The sequence below is a fragment of the Nicotiana attenuata genome, unplaced genomic scaffold, assembly GCF_001879085.1.
Source record: "Nicotiana attenuata strain UT unplaced genomic scaffold, NIATTr2, whole genome shotgun sequence".
Lineage (NCBI taxonomy): Eukaryota > Viridiplantae > Streptophyta > Magnoliopsida > Solanales > Solanaceae > Nicotiana > Nicotiana attenuata.
Window position 1 is genome coordinate 1,282,276 of NW_017670240.1, and position 22,329 is coordinate 1,304,604.

Below are 22,329 nucleotides of genomic sequence, written 5' to 3' on the forward strand. Positions count from 1 at the left end.
TAAGCAATTATGTAATGCAAAGTTTCTAGGGTATCAAAAGTGAATCCTTTCCGCATGTATTTCTATATTAAGTTTTTGTACAATTTTAATAGGTTTAAAATATGGCGTAATGGCTTCGTGGCCACTTAAACTTGTAGGGCTTTTGAAAGCCGATACACAAACTTTGAATTTTTTCATTTGAACACTCAAACTTGACATAATAAGTACTAATAAATACTTTTGACCGTTGACCATGCCTATGTGGAAGCACTGTAGCTGATATGGCTAAACTGTGTGCAAATCACCTTGCCAAGGCGCGTGAATGGTATTGTTTTTACTTAAAAAATTAGAATTAGAATAAAATATAAATAAAAAAGAAAAATAAAAAAGAAAAAAAGACCTCCCCTGCATTGGCCGTTGGATGTGATTCTAACTCATGTATTCATAAAATTGCCTGAATCCATTTCTTAAAGAGCAGCAGCAATTCTTTGGCCATTGAATTCTTGCTTATCCCATTTTATTAACTACGGAAACCAATTGTATAATAGTGCTAACATTGTATTGTCTGGAGTATTCTCAGAAGCAACAAATTGCAAATACAACTCATTGAACTTCAGCAACTTTCTTTACCTAAAAATAAAGTCATTTCTTCATTTACTTCTCGGATGAGTTCGGGCGCCTCTTCTTCCCGAAATCAACAACTGCTGTGACGAATTTGCGGTTGTATTGCATCCTCTTGTGAGCACGGCCGCGAAGCTTCTTCTTCTTGTCCTGTTTAGCAACTTTTGGAGTTTGTCCCCTCACTTTACCAGCACGAGCAAGTGATCCGTGAACTTTCCCCATGGTGATATCTAAGTCGCCGTTCGCCGGAGAAGTTAGGAGCGTCTGAAGCTGCTCGTACAGATTAATATTGGGTATGTTTCAGGATTTTTTTTTCTTTCATTTTTGTATTTAAAAATGAGACCCACAAATAATACATGACAAGTAATAAATAGCTTAACATGATGTATTGTACATGTCAGCGCAATTGATAAACACGCTCTGGCAGATGTGTTTATTAGTACTCATTTTATCACGTTGGAGTGTTCAAATGGGAAAATTCAAAGTTTGTGTATCGGCTTTCAAAAACTCTACAAGTTTAAGTGGCCAGAAAGCCATTACGCCAAATAATAATGTGTTTATTAGTACTCATTTTGTCAAATTTGAGTGTTCAAATGAAAAAATTCAAAGTTCGTGAATCGGCTTTCAAAAGCTCTACAAGTTTAAGTTGCCAGAAGCCATTATGCCTTAAAATATTATAGCTCCTCGCAGATGACACAAGTTATTTATCAGTATGAATTACAGATAATTACTATGATATTAATTTGGGTCTACCCCACCATGTGCGAAGTAGGAGAAATTAGATTTTACGTCATGAGTCGCCCGTGAAGAGAAGATAAGTTAAAGTAGCTAAGGGAAGTTATCACAACGTCAACCCTCTGAACAAAAGTGTATAAGATATCGGGTGAAACTCACTAAAGATTAACTTCTCCATTAAAAGAAACTTGCTCTCTTCTTCTCTATTAACCGAGAAAATATTTCTGTCTTTTTCTCCTATAAACACACATTGAAAGACATTTAGTTCGTGAACCGAACTTCGTTTCCTAACAATTGAAGTGCGACTTCGACTACTATCTTAATGCTAATAACTCTTCCGCTAGACTAATAGATACACAGTCGTTGTTCTAGTCCTACAATTTAATCAGACGTTAATATTATTTATGTTGTCAAAGAAATATGTATGTACGCATTTGAGACAAAATCCACACGTTCTACTGCTAACAAGGCAATTGTGAATTTCACGGAAACATTTCCCTCACATACCCGAAAGATAAAATTCTGTCGCAAGCTAGGATTTAATATGCGTTAGACAAGGAATCTTTCATCTTGAAAGAAAAAGGAGTAAGAACATTGCCAAGCATCATGGCGAGGACGAAGTCCCACCTCAAAGCTCCACAGAATAAACTTCCCTCAGCCGAGGGGAGGGAATTGATAAATCACAAACACGAAATTGAACATCGACGGATAGCTAATGCTTTGCCAAATGACCCATATATTATATGACATAACACCTAAAAGTGCAAACTTCGCCAAGTTTAATAATGAGCTGAAATTTATTATGCTCAGTTCAAAGTCTTCCCTCTAACGTAAAGCCCTCAATGGACTTAATATCCCCCTCTTCTGGACGAGTCACTGCTCGAGTCCTCAACAACCTCATAACCTCTGACTCAACCATACGATAATCTCCTTCATAATTTCTTCTCTCTCAGGTTCAAAGAGCAGGTCATGCAGTAACCCATCGTACAGCTTGATGTTTTTGTCGGTGGAAAGAGCCTCTGCATAGAGTTTCTTAGAGGCTTCTGGATCAGTTACTGCATCATCTGTGCCATGAAGAACCAGGAATGGCATTGTGAAGCTGCTCAGCTTCTGTTGCAAGTAGGCAGTGATCCGGAGGATCTCGTAACCAGTTCTCACCCTAATGGCTCCAGTGAATACTAATGGATCTGAGTATTTGGCCAATAAAACATTTGGATCCCTAGATACTGTCACACCCTCCTTGTTTGCCGCACTGAATTGAAACCTTGGCATCAGAAAAGAGACAACTGGAGCAAGTGCCTATATAAAAAACGTATCTTCTAAAATAGTAAGGCTCGAAACAAAATATTAACCTCCACATTATGTCCATGCTTAGTGGAAAATGGAGGTACATCCGCAGAAATTGACTTAAAACGAACACTTACAGTGAAAATTGGATGAGCTGGTTGTACTCCCACAGCAGGTGAAGTCAGTACAACACCAGATATCCTTGCACTCACTTTCGGATCAAGTGATGCCTGCATGGCAATAAAGGGAAGTCAAACACAGTCTTCGCTACGAAGTTACAGTTATAAAACAGTAAACAATCCTATAACACAACAGTACCTTAAGGACGAGGGCTGCACCAGTGGAATGTCCAAAGCAAAAACATTTAAGTCCTCTATTTTCAGCTAAAATTTTTGACAGAAACTGCTTCTGCACCAAATCGAAGAAAAGTCGGTAAGCACCACTTCTACCTCAAAATATTGTCTCTCGCTTAACCACATTATGAATAAAACTTGTCGTACCATGTCACTAACAGCATCATCAAGTGAAGGAACGTATGCATGTAACCCATCACTTCCACCGTGTCCTGCACAAACTTTAAACTTTAGAAGGCAAAATCTCAAAATATTCGGAAAGAACCAAAACTGAATAGAACTATTATTCACTACTGAAATAAATCAACCAATATGACAATTGTTCATAAAAGAAAGAGACATAGCAAAGTTCAAATACGCTTAAAGGTGCCAAAAAACCTACATTGAAAAATCAAGAAGAAACCAAAAGTTGAAGCAAAGAAAAAGGCAAAGATTATGTGGGGTATGTATGGGAAAAAGAAATGTATATGTACGGAGCCAAATAGTCAATGTATTTAGCTTTGCATTGTCATTATCTATGCTTACGCCAACTTCAGTTTAGCTTACGTGTGATAACTAAGGAAAGCCATTCACCTAGGCTAAAACCTAATTGATGTGCAAGCAAGCTTGGGCCTTGATCACACGATCTGACTGCATAGAGGTAGCACATAATATGACTGCAGACTGGCGGCAGCAAAACTATCAAATACAATACTGAAGCATATTGCAGTACTGGGACTTGAACTGTGCCTTTATTAATTCAAAAACAAAAAGTTTGGGAACTTCTATTCAATTTAATGGCTTAGGTTCAGCGTTTTCAGAAATCCACTTCCTCTGTCTGTCATTCCTTTACGCACAAAGGCAGATGCAAAAAATTCAGGTCGATAGGCTTACTATGAGAAGGAGCTTCCCCTGTTAAATTTTCTCACAACTGGAATCCTGGTTGGGAAATATTCAACTCCTGCAACATGCAAATGTAGGTGCATAGTTGAGGACTGTGACTGCTAGACCATAATAACAGCAACTAAACAATTAGTTTTCATTTCCCCTCTGAAGATTGATATAACAAATGAATATCAGAATTGCAGAACTGAGAAAGGGGCCTGCTCTGGTCTACTATTACTATTGCTAGATAGCCTACCAAAGTTAGATTTCTCCAAGAAGAGAGGTAGAAACCATGTGTTAACTAGTTTGTTATTTAATAAATCGCACTCGGATGACATCCTGACATCGATGTGTTTCCTCTTATCCTTTTTATAAAGCCCAGTGTATGAAAATCAAAGTATCTGCGAGAATGATAACAGTATCAAGGATAATGATATAATAACTAGAACTTGAAAGACCACAAAGAGAATCCAATAATGAGATTTCTATCTTTACATGTTGATAGTCCTAACTGAAACATCTACCCAAGAGTTCATAGCCAGACTACTGATGAATGATGCTTGAGATTATCACAGTTCTTACATAGGGATGACAGGAAGGCTCTTTATTTAAACATCACTCCATCTACCACTTCCTCTTTCTATGCGGATGAGTACACCGCATAATACTCTCCTATCCCTTCTCCTTTCTTTTCAACCATGGATGTAAAACGTACAGCTAAAACCATGGATAATAGAGAAAGCAACTAAAGATCTCGTATCAATGAGTTTCATCAGGTTAGAGAGAATCAGATTAGAACATAGTCAACAAATACATGAAGAATTTAGCTTTCTAGATGAAGTATAAAATATGGTTCAAGGTAATTTAGTAGAAGTACAAAAAAAAAAATCGACACAGGGGAGAACTAACTTAAAAATGAATATCAGAAACCTTAACAAGAGTATCTTGTTAGAGTCTAGATGATTACAAATGACAAAATCTTAAAGAAGAGAAGAGCCTTCAGACTCGGACTTGAATGACGTAGATCGAAAAACATGAGTAAGTTTCAGGTAGTGATGGAAACTAACATTATACACAATCTGGCTCAAGGGACAGAGACGAAAAAGAGGTACAAGTGGCCTAATTAACAATAAGGCTCATTGAGAACTATCCAGAAGGAAAGAAAAAGGAGAACAGAAAGAGAATATAACTGAGATTGGAACACACATCAAGAGTACCTATTAGAATCCATTTATAGACATGGAAAAGAAATAAACAGAGGCAAGATACCAGAATCAATGAATTACCACAAAGGAAAAAAGAGGGGGGGGGGGGGGGGGGGGGAGTTTTTCCAAGCCAGGGTATACTAATAATCTAATTGCACTAAGGCAGAACTTACCAATCCAATCCATTCCATAAACTTTAAGGCCACTTGCATTCAGCTTCTTGGCAAAGTCATTATACCTGCCACTGTAGCAGAAAGAATGTCGGGTGTCTCTAACATGATGAACAGAAAAATCAAAGTGGAAACCACAATAGTTCTTCAAAGGCTAGTATATAAACCTGTGTTCATTCAGGCCATGTAATATAAAAACCAATCCCCTACACAAGGTAAACAACATTGTTAACTCTACTGTTCCTTCTATCGAAAAGTTTGAAACTTTGATACAGGACTTGTACAAATCTGCAAAATAATAAATAACAAACTGCTTTCATACAGTCTAATATTTTTATGTATTTGACATAGATAAAAACTCTTAAAAGAATTTATTGATGGTGATGGGAATTGCACTGGGGTCATGAAAGGTAACTTTGCAGCTAGTCCTAACAGGCTTTCAAATCTTGAAGTGACAGTGGGTCGAGAATACATTCTTCTCCACCTCATTTCGGTTGTTGCAGTGAAGAAGCGCCAATAAAAGAACATGCCATCTCGAACTTACTAAAGGGAAGAAAAATTGAAGTCGGCTGCTAAATTATTTGTTAGCTCAAATTATTTACAACATAATTACCCCACATAGATGTAAATAAAACTAAAAGTTCTAGTCCATCCAATCAGAAAATAAGTTGTCACAGCAATTGAATAAGGTAATGCAGTAGTATTTTTGCCAATACTTTCTTGAAATACTCGGTAATTACTTTTCCTTATGAAGTAATTTTCTATTGCAGTAGCATCCTATCCATAAGCCAAAAACAAGTACAAAAACACAAGTCAACCCTCAAATGAAATCTCTACACTCTCTTAAACATCACAACAAGGTATTCGCTACAGATTTAGCTAACTAATATACAATGATATACTGTTGTAATATAACCCGTACGTGTTATAGCAATTACATGTCTTATTTTTTAACCTAGTAGTTTCACATATTATAGACAATTTCCTATAGTTATATTGTCTTTAGGCGAGTATAAAAGTTCTTTTGGATACTGCCCAAACACAGAAATTGAACTCATTGGCTACATTAGAAGGTTCATTGCATTAATGGGCAAAAAATGGAAACGTAAAACGAAATATATCAAACATCCTAAGACTTCCCACAAAAAATTAGATAGATGAGGTAACTTGAACTAATTATTAGTCAAAGGAAAAGATTGCTTGATCATTTGGAAAGCTGTAGTAGTAATTAATTAATTAATCAGATACCTGACTTTGGTGGTAGCTGGCGTCCATGACTGGGTGAACATGGTGTCTCCTCTTGACGTACCAAAACATGAAAATTCCCTCACCGTCTCCTTATCATCATCCTGAAGCACTCGCCTTATCGCCAAGGCTCTCCTCGCCGCCACTTCCTGATCTACCAGGCTCTTCCACGGCACCATTTTCGCTGGCACTCGCAAGAAAGTCCCCTTCCTTTCCACCATCTTAACCTTTTCGGCCTCCTTCTCGTTGCTCTTCTCTTGCGCCATTCGCCTCCGCCCACGAAATGGCAGCAGAAATAGAAGCAAGAATGCATTGAGCAGCAGCCATAAACTCCTCAACACGCGCAATGAGAACAGTGCACTCACTCTCCCGCTTGCCCCTGAAGTCAGCATTATCGTTGCTTCGTTCGCCTTCCCTACCTCAACCGCCATTGCTTCTTTTGCTACAGGTTATAATAATTTCAGCTCTGATCAATATTTCTCAAGATGGAGATGCAAATTTGGCTTTGTGTTTGTATTGATATTTGCTCCACAATGGGGTTTAATTCTTGCAGTATAACAGTTCGTAAATTATCAAGCGGATCATATAATGGGATATTTGTCGTTGCACCCAAAAAAAAAAGTTCAGCTTTCTAGGAAAGAGAAATTGTGGTTTATCCAACGTTAATGGTTATGATAAGGTTTGATTATATGATAAAACTTTAGGAATGCGTAAGTTTTCTTGGCTTTTGTTCGCTCTCTGCAAATAAATTGGAAAATCTTGGTGTGGAGAAATTAAAAGGTTTGAAAGAATTAGAATAGAGACGGTGTGTCACGCAATGTGATAGTACAGCCACGTGTCATCTAACTAAACGTTTTAATATGCTGCGATTTGATTTGTTTCTGGTTGGTTGGTTCAGTGTTCTGGAGAACGAGAATATCATGGCACGTGTCCTTTGGTAAAGATCATGACTACTTAACCGCTGAAGTGGGATGTGATTGACACGTATATAAGTGATTCGGAGGGCCGGTCAGCGTAGGTTTTCTTGTCCTATTTCCTTTTGAGTACTATAAACATTTTTATCTTTTTTTAGTTTTTAACGGAGGTTGTATCTTGGATTCTACCAACAAGCACCTTTGTTAGTATTAATACTAGTACTAGTATTAGTATTGAACCGTACGATGCGCAAATAAATTAATAAAATATTAATTTTATATAATTATGATCTGATATATTATATTTTTTTAAATAAATTTTAGTTGTTATTTTATGTTAAATATAATATGCAGAAATATAATAAAATCTATACAAAATCAAAAGATACATATCATATCGTAATCAAATAATTGTTTGATCCTTATTTATTCTTTATCAAATTAGCAAGTACTTAGTACTATATATTTACTAATGTGACTTTTTATTAACTTGTCAATTGGCTTAATATTTTCATACTACTTCTCTTTTAAAATAACATAGATATATATTTTCTTACTCTGAATTTTTTTTATTTTATTTAAACTTATGTTATACTACTAAAAATTCTTCAATGGTCCAAATTGATCAATAATATTTTGAGTGTTATTTATTTTTATTTTGTTTTTTATTTAATTCAAAATATAAATATCATAAAATCATTTTTATCCCCCTCTTTTGGTACATTCTTTTGTAATATTTGATTAGCTTTCTCATTTGTATTTTACTAAAAATTTAAATAATATAATATTTATTTACTAAATTATAATTTTAAATTCATCAAAAATATAAGGATATAAGCCTTTTATTATTTTTATAAAACACCTGCCAATATTTTTAATATTTATTAATTTGTGTTATATAGTTCTTCCTTTATAACTATTTTTTATTGTGATATTAGTTATGTGTATAAGTAAGACTTTTCTCATCATAATTCTATTTATAAGTCTTTGTCACGACCCAAAATCTCACATGTCGTGATAGCGCCTATCGCTAAACTAGGCAAGCCGACAATCACAAATAACCAAGCATCTTTGAGTTTAAAACATAATGAAATAAGCTTAATAGTGAAAATCTCACAATAAATGATAAAAGGTACCGCAACTAAATCCAAATTCCCCAAAATCCGGTTGTCTCTGAGTATATGAGCATCTAAATGACAACATAGTTTGACTGCTAAACACTGTCTAGAAAGATAGAACAGTACAAATAACTAAAAAGAAGGAGAATTAAGGTCTGCGGACGCTAAGGCAGCTACCTCAATAGTCTCTGAACAGCTAGAGCTCCAAAGCTAGCAACCTCGTGCCCCGAAGTACCTGGATCTGCACACGAAGTGCATAGTATAGTATGATTATAACCGACCAATGTACTAAATAAGTAACAAGACTAACCTTGGGCTGAACGCAATGACGAGCTCAAAAAGGTACAGTCCAAATTCAGACAATAACAGTAATAACTCAGAAAGAAATCCAATAATGAGTTTGTAGACAGTTCAGAAATGTATACATGCTTTCGAGTAATTAACAAATTAAACTCAATACGGATGAAATATGCCAAGTATGACTGATATGAGGAATGCTACATCTCTATATCTACATGTCAATGTTCATGTCACATGTAATGCATCACAATGATGACCTCACGTACTCGCACTCTCAGAGTACTCAATCTGTCTGTCTCAACTCTCACACATCACACTCAGCCACTCAGTATTTTACGCTACATGCGCTCACTGCTGGTATGTCAGACTCCGGAGGGGAGGATCCTGCCCAAGCGCTAATAAAACCTATTGCGCCGCAGTCCGTTCCCATCATGAATCTATAATACCTGCTGCGGCGTGCAGCCCGATCCCATCATGATTCAATAGTACCCGCTACGGCGTGCAACCTAGTCCTATCAATATCACTCACAAACAGGCCCTCGACCTTACTTAATCATCAATCTCTCCAGTCTCTTGGGCTCACCACACTCATGCCAATCAGCCCAAAACAATGATACATGATGTAACAATAAATGGTAACAGAGATTGAAATACGATACGCAAAGGATGAATGCGATTGAGTACATAACTGCAATTTAAGAAAATAATTCAACAGTAAAAGAACGACATCTGTGGGTCCCAAAAGTACCGGCATATAGCCTAAACATATTTTCTAATATAAATCACAGATCAAATTATCTAACACATGGGGTATGTCACGCCCCAAACTCGCGGAGCGCGACCGGCACTCAACCGAGTTAACCCGGTCAAGCAAGCTTGTTAGCTACTTTCTACCCAACTCACCCATGATCAAGAGAAGGCATATTTTCATTAGTTAGACAGTAGAGAGATCATGTATACAATACCAAATCATTCCATTAGTTACCTCATTTTTAATGTCTCAAAATACATGCACTTCCATAGTCTGAAGTGAAACAAGTTATTTACACACAACATGAGTTGTTTGACGTTCCCCAATACCAACATACAACCCACACTATGTCTATGGAGCCTCTAATAAATACAAAAGAGTACAATGAAAGTGCCGGCAACAAGGCTCCGGCTATACCTCAAAACATGAATATATAACAAATAAAAGTAAATGACCCCGGAATAAAGTGGGGCTCACCAAGTCTGCTGGGAGGAGGGTGTACTACTATCATTGATCAATGTTGCCTACTGTGGAACCACCTGCATCCATTAAAGATGCAGCGCCCTCGGCAAAAGGGATGTTAATAATGTCGAATAGTACTAGTATTTATAACTAAACACCATCTCAATAAAATAAATAGTAATATAAGGAGGAACAATCATGAAATCAATAGAAGCCTCTAACAATACCAAAACATCAAGTTAAGAACCACATAAGTTTTCAAGTAAATTTTCATGTTTTTAGGTTGGGAGATCTTTAGTACCATTATACCATCATTCTCAATACCACCGTACCTTTACAGGGAGTCCGATCACGGGCCGATCGGCTAGGCCGACTCATTTGAGACATCAACCACAATCACAACTTCAATTATAATTTCCAGCACAATCACCACCATGCGTGCGGCATGGCGTCCGATCACAGCCCGATCGGCTAAGCCATCTCGCGCGACATTACCTTTTTCTATCAATCATTTCACTTCAGACTTCTTTCACATCTTTTCAATTTATTGGCACTAGTGGCCATAATAATAATGTCATTCTTGGCACTTGGCCGTATTTCAAATTTCATGCTTCCCTTTTTACTTTCACACATGATCATCATTACCAACAACAAGACTTTAGGTACGCATGTGAGCAATTAAGAGTCTTAGACATATAGAGACATTAGGTATGTAATTTTCTATTGGCTAGATCTCTATTAACCATTGCAGAATTAGAGAATTTGTAGGGATAGATACATTTATGAAGAGCTTCAACAGGGGATATTTTACTTGGAAAAAGTTTGTGTTGTCACTATATTCAGAGCTTCAAGAGGCACAGTTTGTATATTGTTTTGCTTTAGAGCCCGTTTGGCTTAGCTGATTTAAAGTAGCTAATAAGCAAGCATTAAGTGCTGAAGCTAATTTATTAAATAAGTAGTTAGGTGTTTGGATAAAAGTGCCGAAACAACTCTGGGAGGTAGACTAATCTTGATCGACTCTGTACTTGATGCCATGCCTACTTATATGATGTCTCTATTTCCAATTCCTGCCAATGTAGAGAATTGATGCATTAAGAAGAAATTTTTTATGGGAAGGTAACAATGAGAAGAAGAAGTTCCATCTGGTTAAATGGAATTCTCTTACTACTAGTAAGAAGACAGGGGGATTGGGAATTAAAAACCTGAGAGTTCAGAATCATAGTTTGATGATGAAGTGGCTATGGAAATTTGCGGCAGATGAGCAACCACCGTGGAGAGAGGTCGTTAGGGAGAAGTATGGAATGGAAGGAAAATGGACAACCAAACCTGTGAGAAGTCCGTATGATGTTAGTTTGTGAAAGTCAATTAGGAATTTGTGGCCAAAAATGATTAACAAGTCCAAATTCAAAGCAGGAAATGGTATGAAGATTTCCTTGTGGGATGACAATTGGCTAGGCTAAGGACCCTGGAAGCTACTTTTTCCTGACATATATACTCTGAGTCAACATCAACAAGCAACACTAGATGAGGCGTGGATTAATCAAGGTTGGAATCTTACCTTTAGAAGACTTTTAAATGATTGGGAGATTGACAGAGTAATAGAGTTTTACAAACTTTGGAGCTATTCAGTGGAATCAACTCTACTCAAGATCTCATCATATGGCAAGGGAATAGGCAGGGGAAGTTTTCTGTTAAGTCTGCTTATAAGGAATTCAACCTTTCTAATAATCAGGTTGGATGTTGGCCATGGAAGATGATATGGAAAGTAAAAATCCCTTACAAGGTTGCTTGCTTTACATGGTTACTAGCAAAAGAAGCGGTGCTAACCCAAGATAATTTAATCAAGAGAAGTTTTCACTTGTGCTCTAGATGTTACTTATGTGGAGAGGAGGCAGAGACAATTAGTCATCTCTATTTACATTGCAAATTCACTGTATAAATATGGAGAATTTTCATCAGCTTAACGAGAATTTTATGGGCAATGCCGGGATGATTACTTGATGTTCTAGCTTGCTGGAATAAAGAGGGCAGTCTTTCTAGTCATAAAGAGAGATGGAGAATTATCCCAGCCTGCATATGGTGGACAATTTGGGAAGAGAGAAATCAGAGATGTTTTGAAGACAAGTCAAGTAACATCCGGAAGACGAAGATAAATGTCTAGCTCTTTTCTATTTTTGGTGTAAAGGAAAGTTTTTTGGGGATCATGAATCCATTTTTGATGTGCTAGATTCCTTGTGAGAAGACCAAGGATTATAAGTGTTTTAATTTTCTTTTTGGGCACTCCCTTTGTTATTATGGGGGACTTCACAAATTTAGTGAAGTCTATATATTAATATACAAATATGTTAAAAAAAAAAGGTGCCGAAACATATAGTAAGCAGCTGAATTGTTAGGTAAAAAATGTGCTGATAAGTCCATTTTTAAAAATAATGACTTAAGTGCCCTTAAAGCTGTTTACACTAATAAGAATTTTTAATTCCAGATTGATTCAAGTACAAAACAATTTATGTCTCATTTTATTTTATTGAAATTTTATTTGTTGCTATTAAATTAAAATATTCGAAGTTCATTGTTTTCTTCACCAGCGTTTCAATGCCGAAAGTTGGTGCAGAATAAAGAATAAGTATGCAGTTCATATTTGATACAAAATACAGAACTTTAAGAATCTGGGTAACATGCAACAAAAGTGACGTATTGTTTCTTGTAAACAAAGAATCTTAAAACATAACAGAGATGAAGAACGATGATTTACAAAATAAAAAACTTTCTTATCCAAATCAATCTTATTACTTTTGACGTAGAAGAGCTTTCGAAGAACCTTGATTGTTCTTGATAATGGCCGGTATTGTTGCTGGATTTTGATAGAAATTGAGGAGTGAAGTCATGGAGCGAGATATGGTTTTATTTCAGTAATTAAGGGTATTTGGGGAACAACAAATAATATTAGGGATAGAATAGTAAATTTCTTTTAAACTAAAAGTGTTTATTATCTGAAAAATCATAATCAAGGAATGACCAACAATGACTTTTGGCTTATTTTAGCTTATAAACACTTGACTTATAAGCCCTTTTAATAATACGATAAGTCAAAAAGTTCTTGTTTGGCCAGCTTATAAGCTTAGATAAACACCCTCTTAAATTGGACCTTAAGAGCTTCAAGTGTTTGGCTACATGAAAATGTTGCACGAGGGTGTGTGCTTTCTCCATTTCTCCCCTAGACTAGATATTTATAACAAATTTTATTATCTTTTGGAACTCATCGATTAGAAGAATTTATTGTGCTAGAGGCTTAGAGCATACGCAAACTCCTAAAAGATATTAATAATAGATGCAATTTCTAATTCCTCCATTTCATCTATGTTCAGTTTTGAGTTTGTAAAATTGATGCTACTTTAAAACTGGTGGCGAATAAATTTTTGTGAGGGCAGTATTTGGAGTTGTTGCTTTTCTCTTCTTGATCCTTTAGTACGTCTTGGCATATTGCATTTGTTGAGTATGTCTTTCAATTTTAGTTGAGCAAAGATTTCTATTTTGTAATGTACTGTAATTTTCATTGTTCCTTGTCATTTTGTTGTCTGCTGCTGCTTGTATAATTTTTACCTCCCCCTTGCCCCGCGCAAAAACAAAAAAGAAATCCGCTATACACTAAGAATGTTCTGGATTGCGTTTACAAAGAAGCGTCCAAACCAGCAGAAGCGCACCTGTTATGCTCAGAGTAGTCAAATTCGTCAGGTTGGTGGTGTTTCTACTTGTTCTGTATTTGGTTTTTTTAAGTTGTCAATCGTTTTCTCATTACTTTTGGAAGCTCTTTGTAATCACTCTTAAAGATGTTGGTCTTGTCAAAATTTTAGATTGGTCGGAAAATGGTTGAGATCATGAGAAACCAAGCAAGTTCATGTGACCTCAAGGAGTTGGTTGCAAAATTCATTCCTGAATCCATTGGTAGAGAAATTGAGAAATCAATCTCGAGCATCTTCCCTCTACAAAATGTTTATATTCGCAAAGTCAAGATCCTTATGGCCCCTAAATTTGATCTTGGCAAGCTGATGGAGGTAAAGTCGGCTTTGTGTTTGGGTTTTTGGTCTTCTATGTTGCTTATGTAGGGGTTCGGGATTGAAATCAGGTTATGAAGCAGCAGCTGTAACAGTAAGTTCTCCTTTTGTTGTAGGTTCACGGAGACTATTCAGAAGATTTTGGTGTGAAGTTGGATAGGCCATCTGAGGAAACAGTTGCTGAGGGAGAAACTGAGGTTGTTGGAGCTTAGACTTGTTCTTTCTGGATATCCCTAATTTTGTTCGAATATGGTTTTGCTCTTCTAGAGTTAGCATTATTTTAGTTGAGGTCCACACATATCAAGATGTGACCTAGGACAATATTTGATGCGTTTCTTTGGTTACACGTTTTGTCATTTACTATATGTCTTTCATCAAGCAGTTAAAATCTCTTTGCTCATTTTTCCCTTTTTCCACATTTAACTTGATGACTGGGTACCAGTACCACCATTATTTCTAATACATGCTTCAAAAGAGAGAAATAATTCTAGTAGCCAAGGATACAATCCGTTGTGTTAAGCCATTGTGTTTCAGTTTGTTGTGATCGCAATACTATCTATCTCCATTATCCCTTTGGTAATGATCTTTCCACAGAAGCTTCTTTTGATCGAATAAGTAGGTGCTCTGGGTAAATTGGATGTGATGCAGTCTTTAGTTAAACTTATTAGATTTTTTCATGTAACTAGTTTCACTTCACATACTTACATTAGGATTCTAGGGATTAATCTTTTGTTTGTAACCTGATGTTACCTCCCTTCCCTTCCGCGTTTCGAATCCCATTCTTCCTTGATCACGCCCAACTATGCCCTATAAAAGGACTAAGCGGTCGTTGCAAATATATTCCGGTTAATAAGTCCGGAGTCGAATCCCACAGGGAATTAACCTATTAAGCATAGCTACTAGACTCGCACAAATTCACGCAATCAATCTTCAAAAATATTTAAGTAACGAATTGGATGTTTACTAACTAAATATTACATAATGAAAATGCAATAAATAATAATTCACTACAAACGGGTTGTAGACAAGAATTGGAATGATCTAAGGTTATGATTTCCCCTATTGTCGGATCCTTTCCGCTACGTTTTCTATAAATTTTCCTAAGTCTTCTCTACCGATCATGAGCATTCTGACTGTCGTAACTCTCTCCCGAGTAATTACCACAATATACGAGGCATATTCTCCCGAATTACGCTAGCTGACCTTAAGTATTGCTCACTATCACACTAAGGTTTCGTTATCCCTAATCCCACCTTTAAACCCTTCGTATTGATCCCTCATATACGTTAGGAGTGATGTTGTTCAACAACTACCTAAATATGCACTCTCTCCCGAGTGATGCACACTAAATAGGCACAGTCGATTGAGGGCCCTTCAATCAACAACAATAATAATATAGTTGAACAAATAGAGAAAATACTACGGCAAATCTATATTAACGCAACAAGAAAGTCATCCTCCAATAGGTTCCATCAAAACCCTAGATTAGGAGTTTAGCTACTCATACTCATAGCAACAATATCCAAAGTATTTTGCATAATTAAAATACAAAGTAAAGATGAAAGGATGTAGAAATCAATGATTCTAACTCCCAACGGTTGTTCCACGAGCTATGCTTGCCTCTGGTTGCAAAAGTCATTCAAAGTGGCGTTTTTAGGTCTATTTATATGTGTAGGAAAAGACCTAAACGTGTAGGTCAAGTCCTAGTCAAACCAGGAGACGAAACAAGTCTTCAAAACTCGAAATGTGCACGCCCAGACCTGGCCTCGCGAGGCATAACGCCTGGTGGACCTCGCCTCAAACCCGGCGTCGCCAGGCATAACGCCTGGTGGACCTCGCCCCAGGCCTGGCGTCGCCAGGTATAAAGCCTACTTGAGCTCGCCTCTGCCTCGCCTCGCCAGCTCCTACGCGAGCTAAGGGCCTGGCGTCGCCTGCCCTAACGCCTGCTTTAGGCCTGGCGTCGCCTGCTCTAACGCCTGCTTTAGGCCTGGCTTCGCCAGCTCTCTCCTTTTCACTGTTCTCGAGCACACTTTCAACGTTTAAGTATCCCTTTTGCTCTACTTTCATCTCCAATTCACCTACACATAAAAATAGACTCCATTACGTGCAAATAAAGTGTAATTTATCATTAAAGCATATAAAATGCAAGGCACATAATGTATGAAACTATGGAATTAAAGCCACACATCATTCCTCTTATTAATAATTTACCTAGCGAAATAGGTTAAATTTCATGAGCTAATAGGCTGAATATTTTATTCAAGTCTTTTATTGTATAACATTAGTTGCAATGCTCAGAGACGGAAATAGAATTTTTAAGACATGGGTGCACTACTGAAAAAGCGAGAAAGAAGAAGTTCTAACTGAGAATTGATCCATGTTCTAATATTCCTTTGGAGTGCACCATTCGAACCTTTTGAAGCATGGAGGTTAGCAGATAATATTAGATCAATTTTATGAAATATATACATAAATATCTAATTTGGCAGAAAGATCATAAGTTCATGTGCAGCGTAAGAGCGGCCTAAATCCGCCCCGGCAATCCTCATAAGAATAGTCCATGAGCGGCGAACCGTCTTTGAAGGTGATTACTGATAATTTGAGCTAATGACTCAGGTCTTTATGCTCACAATCCCAACTTGGTTTGGATGAAAATTGGTTTTAGTTTTATGTTTTCTTCTTATGTTACATTTTAGCCTATGCCGTTAAAAATAACTTTTTTGTAAGGATTTTCTTAAAACGAAAGTGCTAATATTAATTAAGAAAAAGAGGGTACTATTAGAGAGGTCAAATTGGTCAAACTGTAATTCTTTTGCATTAGCGATAAATAGTTTAAAATAATTATTATAAATTAATAAAACAAGCGGGGAGGGAAGCATAATCGCAAACCATAAGGAATGTTAATCCTATGGAGCCAATTATGAACGAAATTCTAATTTGAATTATGTAGAAGTTAATAAAATTTAGGATTACAAAATTGGTTAAGAATTCAATTTATTAAATCCTTCTTTATTTGAATTAGTAGGAAACCAAAAAAAAAAAAAAATTAGTTAAGAAATTAAGGGAAGGAATAAACGGCACATGAACATACTATGAAGTAAGGAATAGAGTGTTTGATGCTCAGTATAGGTTAGATTACTACATAAGGATCCCCATAGTAGGCTGGATTGCCAAGTTGTTCTTACATAAGCCTAAAACAAAATAAAAATGGAGTAAATGATAAGTTGTTTAAGGTGATAATATTAGAAGCCACCTCAAAAGTTGGAAGATCAGTAACAAGCCCCTCAGCAATACCTGTACGGCTGTACCTGCAACTTTTGTTTACCTATCGTTATACCAAATGATATTTTTCGCCTAATTTCATATGAGATTCAATCATCAAGTTGAACTTTCTTGTTATACAATTGGGTATTTTATGAATTGCAAATCATATTGTATACACCATGCCAACCTCCAAAAGAGCAGCATGAGGGATATTCAATGCAACTGGATGCTCTCGGCAGTTCTTGTCCAGAAATACATACGCCATGACAAGGAATTGCTTCATATAATTCGAGCCCTTGCGAACTGATAAATGTGATTGACCAATGAAATAAGCAGTGCCACTTTCCCTGGCATCAACAAGTTCTTGGAGTTCTTTCCTTAGCGATGGATTCATTTTAGGACTACTTGGAGGCAACATGAATCGAACTTTCTTCTTTTTCGCACTGGCTGCTGGTGATGGATCGAGCAATGGGCTTCTTTGAGTTTCAATATCTGCCACAGATACAGCAGTTTCACTGTGATCGGATCCTGCAGGCACTGCAATCAGTACATTTCCTTCAGTTACTTGGCTTCCCAAAAGGATCATCCTGCCCTCTGGTGAAGTAAATGTTTCATGATCTCCATCCTCTCGGGCAATGAATTCGCCTATTGAGCTAATAATCTGATCCTCGAAATCATCAGTATCCCTTACATTGTCACGATATCCATATCGAACAATGCAACGATAGATTTTATATTCCTTATGGCCAATCCGGCCAATGAGATATCGTCCATTTTGTGAAACATGTGGCACTGGCAAAGACTTGAAGGACACAAAGATCAGCACCTCATGAAATGCAGGAAGGTTGGTAATGAAGTGGGAGAAGAAAGCAGGGATTCCTGCTACAATATCGGTATAAATGAACCCAATGCCTGGCACTCTAGAAACTCCAAGGCCAGGGCTAAGGTCTGTCAGCCAATTGACCGCCACCTTGTTCTCTACGTCAAATTTATACTTTTTTACAGTACCATAGTGCCAAGAGATCATGATTATCATGAAAATCGATGATAAAACAAGAAGACACCAAGCTCCCTTGAAAAAGTTCAAGAAACATGAGGAGAGGTATATGGCCTCAATGGAACCAAAGAATAACAAAAAGAATGCAGACAGAAACACAGTCTTCTCCCACTGTAGTGCTATTACAAGTGACATAAGGCAAGTTGTCACTAGCATTCCACAAATAATGGCTAAACCTGAGAGAAAATTAATAAAAAATTCATGAAAGGTTATGACGAGTGCATAAATCTCTACTTTGCACAGAACCCCCATTCTTAACAAAGTGAAACTGCTGTAGCAGTCATGTAATTAATTACCTTTACTACATGTTTACTTCAGAAATGAGAATAGAATTGAGATCATTGTATGAAGGCATACCTGTAGCATTGCCTAGAGCGGATATGTCATGGAAACCAATCAAGATTGCCAGGCTAAGGACCATGAGTATCCAGTTTGAATCAGGAATATAAACCTGTCCATGTATTTTATCTGATGTGTGGATGACTTTTACTCTGGGGAAACAACCAAGTGCTTGGCACTGGTTTATGATGGAAAAACTTGCCGTAATGGTTGCTTGGCTACCCACGAGGGAAGCAAAAAGGGACAGAACGGTGAAGACATGCTGAAGGCCAACTGAGATTTCCATGCATAAAATTGAGGATTAGACATTTGTAACAGCATAAAGGCATCGCCATGACAGCTAGAAAACAGTTAAATCAAACTTACTAGAAGGAAGAGATTCACTAAGATGAGCAACATCATCTGACGTTCCTAAGTGGTGGGAAACGAAAGCTGCTTGACCAGCATAACACAAAACAAGGGCTGGATATATCAAAAAGACAAAAGTGACCTGCGAACAAGGCATCGTGTGAAAACTTTATCTCCTCTGTCATGCAAGAACCGTGATGTAAGAATTTCATACTTACCTTGATGGATCTCTTTGAAAAATGACCTAAATCGGCAAACATTGCCTCTGAACCTGAAGAATAGCAGGACTTATATATCAAGAGACTTTTATTTCTTGGAGTTAGGAAACCACGGAAATGATTGGAAAAGCTTGGACATCCAATGCAAGCGAAATACAGTATGTGGATATAACTAACCCGCTATGCATAAGACAATGCTGCTTAGAAGTTTCCAACTTGTGATGTCTATTTTCTTAACGAACCTAAACATGTATGTTGGAGATATCGCACTAAGGATTTTGGGATAGCAGATGATATTGTACAGACCCATGCCACTGATAAACATGAGCCATATAACGACAATTGGAGCAAAGATGAAGCTGATTTTGTTGGTCCCATACCGTTGCAACATGAAAAGGGAAACCAAGATGGCACATGCTGCAGGAACTGGTAAATCTGAAATAACATTTCAAGATATTGGATGCAGTGTCATAAAAGGACATACCGGCCTTAGTTTAAAAGAAAACAGACAATATTCAAAATTTAACACTTGGAACTTCATATTTAACATGGAAGCTTAAAAGTAACCACACTTACATTTCGTTAAATACTTGTCAACCGAGTGTCTTGTGTTCTCTGAAGAGTTAACTGATTAGATTGGCATAAGAAAGTTTCAGTCCCAAGCACTGAATATTGATTAGAAATCATAAAAGCAAACATAAAGTCTTTATGCCGACTATAATCCAATTCTTACATTGATATACCAATTTTGATAATGAACGTCTGAGAGTTGATGTTGCCGATAAAACTAAAATAACAACAGAAAAGAAAAAAAAAAACAGTTAGGCAAGCTTGTGTCTCGTCATGTTAAATTAGGAGGTCATCTGCAAACCAACCCAACCACTCTCAAGTAAATTAAGATGATAGTGTTATACCTAACCTGAAATAGCAGGCGTAAAAACTCCATCACAGATTATCATACAAGAACCAAGCAAAGCCAAAAACAACAGCAAGTAATGGCTGCTTTTGTGTTTTTCAATTACCCTTCTAGCCCTTGAGTCCGCTTTCATCTTAGAAGCAGTTCGTTCCTCGTGATGCATAATCTCAGTAGCACTTTTATCACTTGGAAGCAGCCCTACCTTGGCATGCCTACAAAGTAGGGAATACAACGCGAATGTACCACCTGCAAGGATCAATTAGCTTTCAGAGATATAACTAACTATTCACATTTGACTTGACCGAATTAATCTCAGCCGAAGATTTTGAATTACCTTCTCCACCATCATCAGCCTTCAATACTATAAAGGCATATTTCAACAAGGGAATGATTGTCAAAGTCCAAAAAGCAAAGGAGAAGAGTTCATATATCTGCTGATCAGATTTGACGTTGTGAGGATGAATCGATCCAAATGCATACAAGGGGGTGGTACTTAAGCGACCATACACTACTCCGAGGGTTTGAAATGATAGCAGAATCGTGCGCCTCCATGTCTCTTTCTACAAATTCAACAATCACATTAATAAGTTCTTCAGTTAGCATAGTGCAGCTGAACCCATATCAACTCTTAATATACGGTGAATTTAACATTCAATAATGAATTTCAACAACTGAACCTGCAAAATGGTGCAATTAACCATAATCACCTAAAACCAAACTCCCTTGTCGCTATTTTTTTTTAATTTTTTGTGCCCTTCCTGTCTACTAAAGGAAGAACTACTCGATCTTCCCTTGTTCTTATTCAAAACTTCAGTTGTTGATGGGTCTCAAAATTTTTACAGATCAAATAAAAAGTCACAGAACACCTCAATCAATTTTCTTTCCTTGTTAAAAGCTAGACTGCTAAATTGGACTGATACTCATAAATTCTCCACATTTATAAAGAATTCCGACAGCAAGTTGCAATTCTCATTAATCAGTGCAATTAATGGTACAAAAATATTGGGAACAGAGCACGATGAGGTAATAAATTACACCAAATGACAGAACTCATCTTTCTTTCTTTTTTTTTTTTCCATTGAGAAGCAAGCCCTTATTACCAAACGCTTGTCTTTACGAACTAGTTCTCTTCCTTCAAACAGAATTAAATGGGCTGAAAAAAGGGTTGCAGCAAACAAACCTTACTCCCATAAAGGATGGACACAGAGCTGAGTGAAGGATCCATAGCTTGAGAAAGAACAAAGTAGAGAGAAACCTAGCAGAATCTTGACAAAATTTAACTTGAAAATGTCATACTCAAATGGCGAAAGGTACAACAAGAATGAAAACGATGGAGTAGCTGTTGAAACAAGAAGACTTGTGAGACGTTATAAACGAAGTTGAAAGATCTAAGAGTGTTGAGCAAAAGGCGGAGTAGGATTCATTTTTATAAGTGACTGACTAGATTACAAAATGTGCACACTTGTCATGTGCCTAAGATCTTCTTTGTAGTTACAGAAAAGAATTTTTAGAACAAGGTAATTTAACGCTTGAATGATGCCATATCACACTTCATTTGTCGAAGCGACAAGGAACCGTCAATTCTGAGTGTGTTATATATATATATATATATATATATATATATATATATATATATATATATATATATATATATATATATATATGTGTGTGTGTGTGTGTGTGTTTTTTTTTTTCAAGTAGAGAAGAAAAATTTCTGTGAGAAGTGAACTTATTAAATTTTATTTTTAAATATATATGTCGAAGTTGGGATTCGTGGAAGGGAAGGAGAGCTGATTTTGGAATTGCACCACATGGCTTTCCGTTTGGTTTGGACAGAAAGTGTTTTAAAGTTTAAACTATGCACATGTGATGTTTGATTAATTGACTTAATGTGTTTCCATTTTAGTTTATCTTCTTATTGTAATTGCTTTATGCTCTAATTTAAGGCCTTTAACTGAGATTTTAATGATCCAATTAGTAATTTCGAAAATTCCGTCCTTTTCAAAGTCAAAGTAATCAAGAGACATACTTTCTTTTTATGGAGATAAAACACATCCTAAAAAGTCTCATCTTATGTTAAAAATAATCTAGAGAGAATAATCAAGAGAATAAATAGAACTATATCCATAAA

The 22,329-nt window shown here is 36.6% G+C and overlaps 4 protein-coding genes across 4 annotated transcripts; 1 reads left to right on the plus strand and 3 right to left on the minus strand.

Annotated features, from left to right (window-relative positions):
- Positions 1-478: 478 nt before the first annotated feature.
- Positions 479-1,002, minus strand: LOC109236477 (40S ribosomal protein S30-like). Its single transcript, XM_019402660.1, has one exon. It carries the CDS (start codon positions 820-822, stop codon positions 634-636), a length of 189 nt encoding a protein of 62 aa, XP_019258205.1. The 5' UTR covers positions 823-1,002; the 3' UTR covers positions 479-633.
- A 940-nt stretch (positions 1,003-1,942) lies between these two features.
- Positions 1,943-7,221, minus strand: LOC109236488 (monoacylglycerol lipase-like). The gene is made up of 7 exons (XM_019402674.1): positions 6,463-7,221; positions 5,382-5,420; positions 5,218-5,288; positions 3,123-3,187; positions 2,941-3,030; positions 2,760-2,852; positions 1,943-2,634 (listed from the first exon to the last, which is right to left on the minus strand). The coding sequence occupies exons 1-7, from the start codon at positions 6,888-6,890 to the stop codon at positions 2,233-2,235; spliced, it is 1,188 nt and encodes a 395-aa protein (XP_019258219.1). The 5' UTR covers positions 6,891-7,221; the 3' UTR covers positions 1,943-2,232.
- A 6,050-nt stretch (positions 7,222-13,271) lies between these two features.
- LOC109236478 (40S ribosomal protein S3a-like) lies at positions 13,272-14,431 on the plus strand. Its single transcript, XM_019402661.1, has 3 exons — positions 13,272-13,736; positions 13,856-14,056; positions 14,173-14,431. Exons 1-3 carry the CDS (start codon positions 13,656-13,658, stop codon positions 14,266-14,268), a joined length of 378 nt encoding a protein of 125 aa, XP_019258206.1. The 5' UTR covers positions 13,272-13,655; the 3' UTR covers positions 14,269-14,431.
- Positions 14,432-17,149: 2,718 nt separating this feature from the next.
- LOC109236489 (potassium transporter 2-like) lies at positions 17,150-21,759 on the minus strand. Its single transcript, XM_019402675.1, has 10 exons — positions 21,379-21,759; positions 20,533-20,758; positions 20,202-20,444; positions 20,016-20,069; positions 19,859-19,909; positions 19,460-19,717; positions 19,283-19,335; positions 19,083-19,206; positions 18,735-18,989; positions 17,150-18,553 (listed from the first exon to the last, which is right to left on the minus strand). The coding sequence occupies exons 1-10, from the start codon at positions 21,421-21,423 to the stop codon at positions 17,484-17,486; spliced, it is 2,379 nt and encodes a 792-aa protein (XP_019258220.1). The 5' UTR covers positions 21,424-21,759; the 3' UTR covers positions 17,150-17,483.
- Between the last annotated feature and the right edge of the window lie 570 nt (positions 21,760-22,329).

What these genes read in the sequence shown, in the direction of transcription:
- LOC109236477 (XM_019402660.1), bottom strand. Translation starts at nt 822, where the DNA reads ATGGGGAAAGTTCACGGATCACTTGCTCGTGCTGGTAAAGTGAGGGGA.
- LOC109236488 (XM_019402674.1), bottom strand. Translation starts at nt 6,890, where the DNA reads ATGGCGGTTGAGGTAGGGAAGGCGAACGAAGCAACGATAATGCTGACT. An exon ending in CCAGCTACCACCAAAGTCAG is followed by an intron (nt 5,421 to 6,462) that starts GTATCTGATTAA and finishes TACCTTGTGTAG; the next exon opens with GGGATTGGTTTTTATATTAC. An exon ending in CATGGCCTGAATGAACACAG is followed by an intron (nt 5,289 to 5,381) that starts GTTTATATACTA and finishes TTTCTGCTACAG; the next exon opens with TGGCAGGTATAATGACTTTG.
- LOC109236478 (XM_019402661.1), top strand. Translation starts at nt 13,656, where the DNA reads ATGTTCTGGATTGCGTTTACAAAGAAGCGTCCAAACCAGCAGAAGCGC. An exon ending in AGAGTAGTCAAATTCGTCAG is followed by an intron (nt 13,737 to 13,855) that starts GTTGGTGGTGTT and finishes TCAAAATTTTAG; the next exon opens with ATTGGTCGGAAAATGGTTGA. An exon ending in ATCTTGGCAAGCTGATGGAG is followed by an intron (nt 14,057 to 14,172) that starts GTAAAGTCGGCT and finishes CTTTTGTTGTAG; the next exon opens with GTTCACGGAGACTATTCAGA.
- LOC109236489 (XM_019402675.1), bottom strand. Translation starts at nt 21,423, where the DNA reads ATGGATCCTTCACTCAGCTCTGTGTCCATCCTTTATGGGAGTAAG. An exon ending in GGCTGATGATGGTGGAGAAG is followed by an intron (nt 20,445 to 20,532) that starts GTAATTCAAAAT and finishes TGATCCTTGCAG; the next exon opens with GTGGTACATTCGCGTTGTAT. An exon ending in TAGTGAATCTCTTCCTTCTA is followed by an intron (nt 18,990 to 19,082) that starts GTAAGTTTGATT and finishes TGGAAATCTCAG; the next exon opens with TTGGCCTTCAGCATGTCTTC.